The 15,114-nt window shown below is 35.8% G+C and overlaps 1 protein-coding gene across 3 annotated transcripts; it reads left to right on the top strand.

The window, feature by feature from the left end:
• The first annotated feature begins 10,277 nt into the window (after positions 1-10,277).
• Positions 10,278-14,336, top strand: LOC120255144 (chloroplastic import inner membrane translocase subunit TIM22-2-like). 3 transcript variants are annotated; one of them, XM_039263031.1, is made up of 6 exons: positions 10,278-10,519; positions 11,662-11,726; positions 11,877-11,949; positions 12,022-12,075; positions 13,773-14,060; positions 14,245-14,336. In XM_039263031.1, the coding sequence occupies exons 1-5, from the start codon at positions 10,327-10,329 to the stop codon at positions 14,009-14,011; spliced, it is 624 nt and encodes a 207-aa protein (XP_039118965.1). In that variant the 5' UTR covers positions 10,278-10,326; the 3' UTR covers positions 14,012-14,060; positions 14,245-14,336. The 3 variants fall into 3 exon arrangements, with proteins under 3 accessions (XP_039118965.1, XP_039118963.1, XP_039118962.1); XM_039263029.1 differs by having other exon boundaries at positions 14,242-14,336; XM_039263028.1 differs by having other exon boundaries at positions 13,773-14,336.
• Positions 14,337-15,114: the final 778 nt, after the last annotated feature.

The following is a 15,114-nucleotide window of genomic DNA, read 5'->3' as shown; positions in this document are numbered from 1 at the left end:
TGTAGTATAAAGATTTTATTTTTAGAAAAAAAAATATTTACAAACATATATAATCGCTAAATATTTTTATATTTTGCAAATTAGTATATAAAATATTAAAAATTATATTTTGAGGAAAATATTTGTTGATATTTGAGTCTCCCTAAGAAATTCAACCAAGTCACTGGCTCACCAGCCCAACTGCTTAGGTCAACGATTCGCTCTAGGGTTCTTCCAAATCAGGTTTTCTAGTCGAACAAGATCGGTCTTAAAATCAATTGCAGGTTAACAAGGTTAGACTGACAAGTTTTGTCTAGGTTTGAAAATCTTGGGAAATAATACTTGAAAAAAATAATACTTGAAATTTCTCTCATTATATTTATTTTTATTTTGTTTTGTATTTGTATGTTTAGTGGAATATGATTAAATTATAATAATGTTATAAAATTTAATTTGAGATTTATATTAAATATTTATAATTAATTTAAAACAATCAAACATTATAAATAATCTAAATCATTTAATATGACATATATAAAAATGTAATAATTTATATTACAAATTATAAATATAATAGGATGCTAATGAAAAACAATTAGGATAAATAAATTAATTAATTAACTCACTGACTTGTGTAAATCATTTAACCCATTATCTTGTCTAAATTACTTTGTTAGATATAACTTATTTATTATAATATATAAATTAAGATAAATAATGTTAAAGTAATACCCAACATTGTTGATCCAAGAACAAAAGAACAAGTAATATATAACCTATGAATTTAAAATTTTAGCAAAGTATAAATTTGTTAATCCCAATGTTCAAAAGATTGATTAAAGTGCATATTTTCTCCTTTCTTGCAAAACACGGTAGCTAAAATTAAGTACAATTAAGATCCTGAAAATTTATATCAATTAAAATTTACCTTTTTAGCTCCTCCAACTTTCTCCAAATCTCTTCAAATGTTTACTTAATTTTACTATTTTCTTCACTCCCCGCCAAAAATAGTCTTTAAAAATTTGTACCAATTAGGAGCAATCACTCTCTCTTCCAAATTTCACCAAATCTTCTCACAACTCATTAAAGAAACCTTTGTCTCCATTGTTCATCTTCTTAATTGCCTATCCGAGTGAGGAATAATATATAAATTTTCTCCTAAGACAACCATTGCGCTTCTTCACACAAAGAAGACAAGGTATGTATAAAATATATCATTTTGATTTAGAAAAAAAAATATTTATTACTTGTTTTAGGTGAATTCAATTTTTGTTTTTTAATCACGATTGCTTTATTTTATTATTGAATCAATTGACTAAAAGCTTCTATGTTTGGATATATATGATTTTATTTTATGATTTTATTAAAATAGTTATTTGAATGTAAATAATAACCCAAGCTATGGTTGATTATGAAATACACATGCCTATGCCATAATTTTTGGGTAATAGTATGTTTTAGTTTTATTTTACCTTGCAATGTCATTTTTTTTAAATTTACTTATCACGACATTTTTTTACTTTTTATCAATTATTTATTTGTTTCTATTGAATATTTATTATAGTTTCAAGTGAGTCGGGTTCTTCATCAATTGAATCTTTGTCATAAGAAGAATCAGATTGAAGCTAGCGAATAAGTTACAACACATGCCAAGTAGCTAGGTTTTTTTTTTTTTTGAAAAATTTTAAATTTATCAAGATGTAAGGATATTTTATACTTTCCAGGATCACTTTTCCATTTAGATAATTTATGTTTGAAATCCTGAGTGTGGAAATTGTTTTGAATTCATTTTATTATGTGTTCTTTTATATTATGATATAAAATATTATATATTTTAACAAATGACGTGATGAAAAAATGATATTAAAATATTCATAATGAATGGAAAATGGGTCACAAAATAATTATGTCATATTTTCATTTAGCAAACATTACGAAATGTTAAATATTGATAAATATTTGGTGATTCTATAAATGGCACCTATTCGAGTGACGAATATACTAATGTTATGATCAATTTCACATTTAGAATATTTTATGACATTATTTTCCGAAAATCAGTGGCAAAAAATTACGCCACCTTTACATGTGACGTTCATGTTTTTGTCATAAATAGATGCACATTTACCTCGTATTTCTTGATTATATAAGTTATCTTGTGACATTATTTTAAAATAATCTGTGATAAAAAAAAATTATGTCACCAATTTGGGTGATAGTCTTCTTTCCGCAATGAATTGTTGAATATTTTCCTCATATTGTGTGACAATCCATGACAACTTGTGATATTATTTATTTAATAATAGGTGACGAAAACATACACCATCTATTAGTGTGACAAGATGAATTTTGTCATTAATAGTTGAATATTCAACTCATATTTTATGACGATCGATGATTTTTTGTGACACCTTAGAATATATTTTATAACAAAAATAAATGTCACAAAAACATAGCTATAATGTGACATTTGTATATGTTGTCACATAAATATTAGCATTTGGTGACGACAATGTGCATATTGTTATAGTATATCTTTAGCGACGGTGCAAAGGTGACGATCGTTGTGACGGGGTGTTTATTGTCATCAAATATTATACGTGATGAGAATTTTACATTTTGTGATGCTAAATGGTGCGCCATTAATCATCAAATTTGACAAGGTTAAGAATATGCTCATATAACACATCATAGACATGAAACTATGCAAGCAAAACCCATAAGAAAGCATGCATACAATAAACGTAGGAAAAGCTGAAATTCCAAGGGGATAATAATGAAGGCAACACAAAATTGGTTACATGTTAAACATAAATTAGCACCTAAGCATCTCCACACAAGATACTAGAAGGCTGAAAAATTATCAACAACAAAGCATTCATATCTCATCACAAAACCTACCTCTAAACTCATCGATGAGATGCCGGTAGAGAGGTTGTTTTTTTAGTCACTGGAAGTTGGAAGAAGGAAGGTTGAGTTGCTAGCTTGAGGGGTGTTGCTTGAAGAAAAGAGAAGCTTGCTTAAAATACTAGAGAAGAATGGCTGAAAAAATATGTGGTGGGACAGCCTTTAAAGTTGGAGACCAGATTCAGTTTTCCCAAATTTAGGTTGGACAAGTAGTGAAGCCATTACAATCCTCCCCCCGTAAAAGAGTTTGGTCCCCAAACTTGAATCAAGAGTTACTAAATAACTCTGGGTAAAGCTCCCTCAAATCAGACTCTCATTCCCAAGTAGCTTTATCACTGGAGTGGTTGCTCCACCTAACCTTAGTCAAAGGGATAACTCGACTCCTTTGTTGTTGTTCCTTTCAATCAAGGATCTCCATTGATTGTTCTTCGTATGAAAAGTTCTTCTGAAGCTCCACTGGTTCATGTTAAATGTCGTGCGACAGATCAAACAAGTACTTTCTCAACATGGAGAAATAGAAAACATTATGGACGTGAGCTAGGTCTGGAGATAGGGCTAAATGGTAAGCCACAGCTCCAATTCACCCCACAATCTCAAAAGGTCCAATTTAGCGTGGATTGAGCTTCTCACATTTCTCAAATCTCAACACACCCTTCATAGGTGATGCTCTCAAGAAGACTGAATCGCCCACCTGAAACTATAGATCTAAGCGGCGCTTGTCAGCATAGCTCTTATGGCGGCTTTAAGCAGCTTTCAGTCATCCCCTGATTAGTTTTACTTTTTTCGCTACAATCTGTAAAATCTCTGGACCTGACAATTTTCGCTCTCCAACATCATCCCAACACACAAGAGAACGACACTTTCATCCATAGAAAGCCTCATACAGTGCCATTTGAATATTCGCCTGAAAATTATTGTTATAAACAAACTCTGGCAAAGGCAAATATTGGTTCCAAGAATCAGAAAAGTCAAGGGCGCATGCTTGAAGCATGTCCTCCATAGTCTTTATTATTCTTTCAAACTGACCGTCTGTCTGAGGATGAAACGCTGTACAGAAAGTCAGTTTAGTGTCTAATGCTGACTGTAAACCACTCCAGAATCTCGAGATGAATCTAGAAGCCCGATCAGATGTGATCAATACTGGTATATCTTGCAGTCTGATAATCTCTCCCAAGTATAACTCAGCTAGCTTCTCTAGACCCAACCCAGGTCTTAGAGTTAGAAAGTGCAATGCCTTCGTTAGTCAGTCAACAATCATCCACACAGACTCATGCTTTCGCCATGTGTGGGCTAACCCAATTACGAAGTCTATCGTGATATGCTCCCACTTCCAATCTGGTATCAGTAACAGCTAAAGGTATCTTGTTGGCCTCTGATGCTCTGTCTTTACCTGCTGGAAGGTAAGACATTGAGCTACAAAGGTTGCTATCTCCCATTTTATGTTGTTTCATGAGTAGTGCTCCTTGAGCCCTTTGTACATCTTTGTACCTCCGGGGTGAATTGCATAACTCGAGTAATAAGCCTCCTCTAGAATATCCCTCTGTAAATTAGGATCGATGGGTATGCATACCTAGTCTCTGAATATGAGGGTACCATTATTGAGCAGTCAAAACTCAGATGGTGCTCCCTACTAAAGTTTAGCCTAGATATCTTGCAATTTAGGATCCTGTATCTGAGTTTCCTTGATCATCTCCAGTAGGTTAGGTCGGATGTGCATATTTTGCCATGCTCACCTCGAAGCTCGGTTGAACAACCTCCAACTCAAACCTTTTTATTTTCTCCAACAAAGGTCTCTGCTCAGTGAAGTCCGTGGTGGCTCTATAGTTACACCTCCTACTCAATGAGTCAGCCACCACTTTAGCTACACCCTAGGTGATAGAGGATACTGAGGTCATAATCCCTTGTTAGCTCCAACCATCGTCTTTGCCTCATGTTGAGTTCTTTTTAGATATAGTGTACTTTAGACTTTTGTGGTTTATGTACACTTGACAAGGTTCCCCATACAGAAAATGTCTCCAGATCTTCAGCGCAAACACAACTACTACCAACTCCAGGCCCTGGGTAGGGAAATTCTCTTCATGCAGTTCAATTGTCTTCAAGCATATTTAGGCAATGACTCGCCCATTTTGCATTATAACACACCCCAAGCCTGTCTTACAAGCATCACTACAGATCACATATCCACATCCACTATCTGCCAGGGCAAGAATAAGTGCAGTTACAAGTCTATGCTTCAGTTCTAAGAAACTCTATTAGCAAGCTTCAGTCAAGGTAAATCGGAACCCTTTCGGGTCAGATCTTGTCATAGGTGCTCCTAACTAGGAGAAGTCTTATACAAACCTCTGGTAGTACCCTGCTAAACCGAAAAAACTTTGGATCTCCCTAACCAAACTCAATCTTTTCTAGTCCACAATTGCTTCCACCTTCATTGTATCTACTGAAACACGTCTTTATTGATAACAATATGTCCCAAGAAAACCACGCTATCTAGCCAAAAATCACACTTTGAAAATTTGAATACAACTCATGTTGTCTCGGTATCTCCAGTACGATCCTTAAATGTTTCACGTGTAGGTGCTTACTTCGCGAGTATATCAGTATATCGTCAGTGAAGACCACTACATATCGATCCAAGTAGCATTGAAACACCCACTTCATCAGACTATGTATACCACCGATGCATTAGTGAGCATAAATGGCATCACTAGAAGCTCTATGCAGTTGGTCCATAAGATCATCAAGGGTATTTGTTCTTAATTATCACCTTGTTTAGTTCTTAATAGTCGATGGACAACCTCATTAATCCGTCTTTCTTTTTTTACGAATAACAATGGAGCTCCCCAAGATGACATGCTTGGTCGAATGAATCATTTCTCCAATAGTTCCTTCAGCTCAACAGGTGCCATCTGGTATGGTGCCTTGGATAAAAGAGTTGTACCTGGAGCCAAGTCAATAACGAACTCCACCTCCCTCTCTTGGGGCACTATGAGAAGATCTTCAGGGAAAACATTAGAGAACTCGTTGACAAATGGCACGTCAGCTACTGCAAAACTAGTGTGAGTAACCTTCGAGACAGAGGCTAGAAAACTAATATAGCCACTGCTGATCAACTTCTGAGCTTGTAGGGAAGAGATCCCCCGGGCTAAGGTATAACCCTTACTCCCGCGGAAGGAAAATTCTTCCCGATCAGGAAAAATGAAAGTGCACCTTTTTCCTACGATAATCCACTATAGCATACATTGACGAAAGCCAATCTACGTTGAGTATGACGTTATAGTCTCGCAGTTCGATCAGTTACAGATCAGCGACAAGCTCGTGTCCCTAGATAAAAATAGAGCATGCTGGTGATAAACGATTAACAGTCTTCACCACTACCACAGGAGTTACAACATACAAGTCATGCGATAAATCAAAACCATAAAGAGAATTCTTACGGGCAAAAGGTGTCGATACAAAAGAATATGTAGCTTCAAGATCAAACAAGGCACAAGCATAGCAAGAATGCATAGAAATAGTACCTACTACCACATCGTTGGATACCTGGGTATCCTCTTGAGTCAAAGCAAAGACTCGGCCCTAAGTCACTGGTCTCACACGGCCTGCTGGGCGAGAAGAGGAATGAGGTTCATCTTACATAAGCGCTTTCCTTTTCTTGTCTCTCGAGGCACTCTGTTGTGACTAACTTGGAACATCTTACTGTCGTGATCCACCAAATGACCTGGGTTGATCGTCTGTCACTCCCTGGGTTCCACTACCTTCTTTTGGTCTTAGGCGGGCTCTGAGGACACTAACCTACGAAATGCTCATGGCTACCACAATGATAACACGCGCCGGCTGGGCGTCTATACTCTACCTGCGTATAGCATTCCCCACAAGTAGGACACCTAGTCGGCTGGGCAACACTTCCAGATGAGCCCTTGCTTCCAAAGCCAGATGATGAACCCAAGGGTACCGTCTACTATAAGGTTGAGACCTGTACCCCCTAGAATACATAGAGCCGCTTCTAGAAGACTGATTCTTTCGGGGTTCTAACCCAGATTCCACATTTGATGGCACCTGCCTGGGTCTTGGTAATGTCAATTACCTCTGCAAAAGATAGCCTCAGAAATGGTACAAGAGCTCGCCGGATGTTGTTCTTCAGGCCATCCACAAAACGATGATATTTGTTATTTTTATCCCCTACTAAGGACAAGGCAAATTGAGATAACCTATCAAATTCTACCTCTTACTTTTCCACAGTCACCGATCCCTGCTTCAAGTTCAAGAACTGTCCCTCCATTTGAGTTTGTCGGCTCAACGAGAAGTATTTGGTGTAGAAAGCTTTCTTAAACTGTTTGCAGGTCTTGAAGGCATCTCCCCTTTGAGTCATAGTTCATTCTCAACCCACTGGGTTGCACTATCTTCATCATGGCTCTGCATGGCCTGGAATTAAGGTCCTCTCTATCAGTCTAATCTAGTACTCAGCCACCGTCAGGCCGGTGGTCCCCTCGAACGGTGGTAGTGCATGCCTTCTGAACTCCATCAGTAGATCATGGCCACTTCCAGGAATATGATGTTGCTAACGCTGACTACGCATCATCAGCATCATCTCTCTCATGATGTCGGTTAGAGTAGTGGAATTCGGTTGTTCTTCCACTTTAAAATCTACATCCTGATGCCCTTCATTATCCGACTAATCAGGAGCCTCGTGCTCCCATTCTATGAGCTCTGGGGGTGGGCTTGCAGGCCTTCTACAAGGTCACCCTCAACCCCTTGGCATGATTACTACAATAGAGAAGACAGTCAGAACTTTAGAACAAGCTACACTACCCAAACCCGCTCGCAGAAAGAACTTTCTAAGACTAACAGACTTTTAAATCAGAAGGGTGGCATCTAACTATAGCTCTGATACCACTTTAATCTGTTATGCCCCATCCCCAAAGCTGGGCCCGCTAACAGACCGGCCACATCTAATAGGGCTAGTCTCCACTAGGTGCAAGGCCTAAGATCTCGAATCTAATCAGAGTTATCACCAACAGACAAGAAAGAAAGCAATAATATAGAAATATAGACAAAATAATAGAAAGCGGACATAATTTAAGTATGGACTTTACAAGCCTACAGACATATAATGTGCCACACTTAACAAACAGAAAATAAGAACGCAAATCTCTCATACAGAAAAACATACTATAAGGTTTAGCAACCTCAAAGTTCAGTCATCTCAACAAGACATAACAACTACAGAAACAAGGGCCCAGTAGGATCACATAGTACATGAGCCACAAGGGCCCAGTAGGATCATAAAATAACAGAAAATACAATATCCAGAAATTTGCTGGTAATAAAGTCAAGTATCAGACATAAAATAGATAACAAGCCTATAAAGGTATAATATCAAACAAAAATACAAAAAATATAATATAATAAAAATTAGAATACTTAAATCGCACATAAAACCAGCAGTGTACATCTCCCTAACTAATAAACAGAATCAATAACCCAAGGCCGGATCTTTGACTGTAAAGTTGAAATAGACAAAATATCAACACCGAGCCAGATCTTCGACTACAGTTAGAACAGACACGCATGCCCGGTAGAGCTATTACTGAAAACATGTGCACATGGTTAAGACTTACTCCTCCTAGCTGGGCAAATTTCCAGAAATGGAGATATACCAAAAACCAGAGAAAAATACAGAATACAAACAGTGAAATATCAAACAAATCATTTACAACAAAATTAAATTAAATAAATAAATAATTAGCAAATAACAGCATAATAATAAAAGTACCAACATAAATAATACCAGAAGTTTACGAATAAATAAATTTTTAAATAATTAAATAACTAACCATGCACCCAAAAATACAAAGTTAAACTGGTGCGAGAGCCTACCTGATCTAGGAGTACAGAGCTTAACTTCTCCCTTTACACTGTAGTTTAGGGTTCTACCACTGGATCTAACATGGTAAACAGAAGTTCAAAAACCCTATAAGGAATTAAGCTAAAACTATACCCCCTAACGGGTTCACATGCTAAATTAAGCATGCTAGTAATTACAAGTCTACACACAAGAATTAAAAAGAGAACAAATAGCAACAAGAAGAAAATAATAATAAAACTAAGCAAGAGACTAAACTGGGAAAAATCTCTGTACCAGTGGAAGCTTCAGAATTTTAAAAAAGAAGCTAAGTTGGATTAAAGCAAAGATAGTCATTAAATTAACAAGCAATGATTGCCCGCCACTTGGCTAGAGCCACAACAAGTTCTCACCTTTAAATATTAAAAGCAAGGAAAAAAAAAATCAAGGTTTCAGAGAATGGTTAAAGGGCTTACATTAAAACAAGTGGCAAGGTTAAGAATATGCTCAGATAACACATCGCAGACATGAAACTATGCAAGCAAAACCCACAAGAAAGCATGCATACAATAAACGTAGGAAAGGCTGAAATTCCAAGGGGATAATCATGAAGGTAACACAAAATTGGTTACATGCTAAACATAACTTAGCACCTAAGCATCTCCACACAAGATACTAGAAGGCTGTAGAAATTAACAATAACAAAGCACTCATATCTCATCACAAAACCTACCTCTAAACTCACCGATGAGCTGTCGGTGGAGAGGTTGCTTCTTCAGTCTGGAAGTTGGAAGAAGGAAGATTGAGTTGCTAGCTTGAGGGATGCTACTTGAAGAAAAGAGAAGCTTGCTTAAAATACTAGAGAAGAATGACCGATTAAAGGTGTGGTGGGGCAGCCTTTAGAGTTGGAAATCATATCTGATTTTCTCGGATCTGGGTTGGGCAAGTGGGGGCAACCCTTACAATTACTGTCTCATTCCCAAGATATTAGGGATTGGTTTATTAGGAGATCGACCAATCAGTCTACTCATGCATTGGCTAGTGCCACCACTTCTTTTCCAAATCTTTCGAAGTAGTTTGAATTTTCACCTAAATTGTCTACAAACACGATTTGCAATAAATGAATGTTTATTTTTACTAAATCGTGCAGTGTATGAAATGGTGATGGTTTGAATCCTCATCAGAAGAATTAACTCATTGATGATGTTCCAGCTCCACACTCAAGTGTGATAGTTATTGTCACCCTTTTAAAAAAAATTGCCTACTTTCCCAAAAAAAAAAATCTTCTTAAAAAAAAAATTAAAATTTCTACTTGTATGGACTAAGTCGGTTCAACACTTAATTAATACCTCTCATAATTTTTTTTTATAAAAATAGCTCACAATCATTTTAATAATTTTTTTTAGCAAACATCTCTCAATCCAAAACATAATAATAAATAAATAAATATCATTTTTAAAATAAAAAAAAATTAAAATTAAAATGCTGTCCAATAATCAGCTTTGCCGCAGAATCAAAAGAATATTACAACGATACCCTCACCCTTCAAATACGTTCCTGCGCTTCGAATCCAACGCCAACACCGAAAGCAAGAGAGAATGGCGATGGCGGCCTCTTCCAATCCTCAAACCCAAGACCAAGACGCTGCCATTCCTCCAAAGACTGCCGATGCTCTCCCGCCCCCTAACCCTAACCCTACCGATGCTCTCCCCGCTCCTCCCCTTGTCTGCCTCGCTAGGTTCGCCGGCGATTCCATGGCCGGCGCTTTCCTCGGTTCCATTTTCGGCTACGGTCTCATCTCTTCTCTTTTTTTGCTTTATTTTCCATGGTTTTGATTTCTGTTTGTTTTGCTGTGATTCGAGCATTCAGTTTGTCTATTAATTGAACTTAATTTTAAATTTTGAGTAATCTAGGGTTCCTAGCAATTGTTTGTAATTCTGCTTCGAGGTATTGACGATTGTTGAAAGAAAGTTGAGGTTTTTAGTGTTTGTTTGGTTGTTCATGTATTTACACTGCTAATGATGGTTTTCCGGCATTCAATTTGCTAATGTAATTTTAATTTGTGTAATCTAGGGTTCATAGTAATGGTTTTGTATTTTATTTTATTTTTTTTTTTCTTTGAAACACTGATCATTATGAGAAGAAAAATTGGGACTTTTTTTTGTGTGGGATTGCTTGGTCACGGATTTCCATTTCTAATGATGGTTTTCTATTCCCCTAGGATTGGGTTAATTAGTAGCTTGTTGTTGTTTACTGTTGCTATATTCATGTTTAGTTGTGTTATGGTCCTTATGGATTGTAATTTATTATATTTATGCCGTTTGCTTCCCTTTCTTGGGCACTCTTTTTTATGCTAATTTAATTTGTTCGATGAAGATTGTTCCTTCTTTTGGGCTGGAGTGATAATTTTATTTAAAGTCTAAATGATATCATCTGGTTAATTCATGCTTGACTTGGTTGATGTTAAAATTAGAGTTTAGTATTCCTTTGAAATAGTCATCGAGGTATTCTGTCGATGAGAAATTCATGTATCAATATTTAAATGTTCCCATTTATGCTAACATTTCCAGTTTTATGTTTGCAAAGAATTGCCGATGGAGTCCATTTATATTTGCTTTAAATGAGGGCAGCTTGATATGCATATGTAAAACTGTATTTAATCACATTGTTAGGAGATAATGAGGCGCATAGTATCTTATCTTAGTTTGGACACACAAAATCCTTTGAGAATGGTAATTTGCATTAGATGTAATATGGAATCCATGTTGTTAGGTTTGCTGATTTCACTGAAAATAAAATTAAAAATATATATAAATAAATAAAAAATTTTACTGTTTCACATTGCTGAACAGTGGAATTATTCTTCTTTCAAGCACCAAACCTTCATTTATAAACTACTGACTCTCCTCTTGTGCTGTTATATATTTTACCAGGCTCAGGTTTGTTGAAGAGAAAAGGTTTTAAAGGATCATTTGCAGAGGCAGGATCTTCTGCTAAGGTTGTGTTATATTGTATAGATAAGTTTTCTCATATGGTCTTGACATTTGACTTGTAATAACTAAAATATTGTATTTTCTATTTTAGCTTTTTACTGTTCTGGTTGCCCAAATGATATTAATGATGTTATTTGCATCCCTCCTTTGATCAGTCTTTTGCAGTGTTTTCTGGAGTTCATAGTCTTGTTGTCTGCTTCTTGAAGCGGCTTCGAGGGAAAGATGATGGTATGGCATTGTTTTCCTCTGGAGCTTTCGTTTTTGTAAGCTTGCTTGTTCTTATTGGTGTTTTTGTTATAGTTATTAATGCAGGTGTGGCTGGTTGCTGCACTGGCCTTGCTTTGAGCTTTCCAGGTGATCACTATTTATTAGACCTCCTGATGTGAACCAGGATGGTTACTTCTTGCATTTAGTTCTTCTAAATGGAATCGTTGCATCATCTAAATGATGAGATTATTATCAAGCATGTGACATGAACTGCTATGCAAGTAGATTGAAAACTTTTACCAGATGAGAACGCTCCATTCAGTTGTGGTATGATGTGATAAATCCATTTAGATGTTATCTGTTGGTTTTGGTATAGTCTATATTATACATAACATTTCCTGCTATGGTTACTTGAACAGTCTAATTCTATCATTTTGTGTAGAATGTGGCAAATGTGTTCACAGCTGTCTAGTTGATTTGAGCATAGATTTAAGGTTCATATTATCTGATGCATATTAGTCATTGAGGAAAGTTACTTGAGTGCATCTTGTTTGTCTTCAGTATTTAGTTGGGTAGGCAAAATCCCAGGCACAAAATTTTCGTGGACTAAGTCCAATGTGGGAAGGCTTTTTATGGCTATGATAGTTTCAAGAACCTGGTACAGCTTGATGAGTTTTAAATATGAAAACTTGACTCAGAAAATTCCGTACCTTGCTTAGATACATTTCAATTTTTAATCATGTGATTTGTGCGATATAATGTTGGTTACTTAAAGGGTACAAGTCTTAGAAACCAGATAAACAAAGTATTCTTTATATGGGAAAACATCAACAAGAGATATTGACTCAAGTCAATTTATTTAAAATGACAATATGTAAGTTGCAATCATAATCTTGCTTTAAAATCGTGGAAGTAAGGTGACAATATTAGAGAGACAACCAATTGATTGAAATATAGTTTAATCTGCTAGCCTAGTTCAGAATTTTGCATGCTATGAGATTCTTAGCTGTTGTGCTTGAACTTTAGACTCATATGGAGCATTTCTTTTCTAGTTGGGTATTCTCGAATTCACTTATTAACTTTGCATGCTTTTTCATTTTAATCTCCATGATGCTTATTGCTTTCACAGGTGCTCCATCACATGCTTTTCCCAATTTGATATAAACAACACATATCGTTCTTGATACAACTAGACTTGGTCTTTGAAATAAAATGTTTTTTATCTACCCTTTTTTGTGCTTTACTCATTGTAAATGCCAGGAGCTTTGGATTCTCGTAAGTCTCTTTAAGGAATTAAAGCATGAACTAAGAAATGACAACAATCACTTTTGGTACCATGCACAATATTGATGGGAGAATAAATGAAGTGCAAGTATGTGTTTTCTTATTGTGCTATCCATTACAGAAATGGGCTTATGATGCCTCTGCTTTCAATCTTAAAATTGGTCATCAGCAGCTTTTAATTTCATAAAACTGAGCTATATGCTGATTAACAATTGTGGTGCTTTCACTATTTCGCTTACACCACATGAATGTAACCGTCATCAGAGTACAACACCTAGCTAGCTGCCAATTTCAGTGGTAGTAGTTCTAACAGTGATTTGAGGTGACATTTCTATTTTGGATCCATGCATTTAGACGTAAAGTTAAATGATCATCTGGTACTAAGTTTTTGTTATGCTTGTTTTTGATGAAATTCATATGAACCATAGATGCATTTTTATTTGACTTCTTTTCTAAATGATTTAATTAATATTTGGTATATTGACATTGTTACCAAAGGCATTCTTTGGCTGTCAGTTATCCAAAAAGCCTCACCAATTTCACCTTATGTTCTTGCCCAGGTGCACCCCAGACTTTACTGCAGAGCTGCCTGACATTAGGAGTATTTTCATGCATCATGGATGGTATGAATAAGCAGCAGACTGCTCTTGCACAAACAATCTCTATGGGTAAAATTAGCGTCAAAGACTCCCAAGGTGTTCTTCCCCCTTTCACTCTCCCTCTTCCTCATGACATCAAGGAGGGGTTTGCTGCTTTCTGCAAATCATTGCAGAAACACAAGGGTGCTTCTTGCCAATGACTACAAACATCCTAGTAGTAGTAGCAGGTCATCTTCTCTTGTTCAGAAGGTAGTGCTTGATGTTCTATGTTAGAGAGTGATCATAATCCTTTCTGCTGGATTTTGCTTATGAGACTGATGCTTTTGCTTTCCATTATGCATGTGATCCATTGTTTTATTTGTTAGTCCCTTATGCTATTTAAAATGAATACTTGTGCAATTGTTGAAGATCATACTGGTTATCTTTGTAGCAGGCCTTGGGAGGAACCTAGCCCATTTCTGTATCTGAAGTTTGTGCAGTTATCTTGGTCTCTCTTGATAAGAAACTTGCATTGATTAAGTTTAAGGAATAAGCTATCTTTTTGTTGTGTTTGAGTCTTTTTCTAGAAATAAGCTATATCTATGCAGAATAGTATTAGCTTAATCCTTGAATAAAGAATTACTTTATAACCTCATTCCTTATCGAAACACGTCATCTGATATGCTTGAACACTTATGTAGTTGTCATGGGTACTAATTTAATCCCTTCATAAATTAGTGCTTTCATTTGTTTAATTTAATGTAAGATTATTAGTTCTCTTGTCAACTTTGGGATAAGTTGAATTTTGTTGATTTGTATGAATTGACAGCGCCATGCTGTTGAAGACCTGCAGACACACAGTTTAAAGTATTGAAACTGAATTTCTCTAGTTAACTCTGTTTGGTGTGTTTTTTTCTTTACATTTTCTTTGTATTCTATGACAATAACAATATTCATCAGAAATTATTATGATGTGATTTTAAAAAATTAAAGAGTGCTTGGTCATTGTTCTCATCTCATTAAAGTTATATGGTAAAACCATGTCTTTATAATGAGTCTTTGAATAAATGTTGTGAACTTTCTTAGGTCCAACCTATAATCATGGGCATCATTAAGAATGAGGCCACTAAATTGTTAGGTTTATTGCAACTTGAATTCTACCACTTTTTTTTAATTAGATATGCTCCTACTTTTGAAGTTTAATGGAAGGCCAACCTCATGCTTGTTTGGAGCTCTTCATGGTCAAACTTTTTGGCTTGTTCATGGTTCATTTAACTCACCTTTCTTGTGCAAAGTCAAAGTGTTCATCTTGTCTAAAACTTCA

Source organism: Dioscorea cayenensis, unplaced genomic scaffold (genome assembly GCF_009730915.1).
Source record: "Dioscorea cayenensis subsp. rotundata cultivar TDr96_F1 unplaced genomic scaffold, TDr96_F1_v2_PseudoChromosome.rev07_lg8_w22 25.fasta BLBR01000863.1, whole genome shotgun sequence".
NCBI classification, from domain to species: Eukaryota; Viridiplantae; Streptophyta; class Magnoliopsida; order Dioscoreales; family Dioscoreaceae; genus Dioscorea; species Dioscorea cayenensis.
The sequence above is the reverse complement of the archived record's forward strand: the minus strand, read 5'-3'. Positions and strand labels throughout refer to the sequence as shown.

What these genes read in the sequence shown, in the direction of transcription:
- LOC120255144 (XM_039263031.1), top strand. Translation starts at nt 10,327, where the DNA reads ATGGCGATGGCGGCCTCTTCCAATCCTCAAACCCAAGACCAAGACGCT. An exon ending in GCTTCGAGGGAAAGATGATG is followed by an intron (nt 11,950 to 12,021) that starts GTATGGCATTGT and finishes TTTTTGTTATAG; the next exon opens with TTATTAATGCAGGTGTGGCT. An exon ending in CCTTGCTTTGAGCTTTCCAG is followed by an intron (nt 12,076 to 13,772) that starts GTGATCACTATT and finishes GTTCTTGCCCAG; the next exon opens with GTGCACCCCAGACTTTACTG.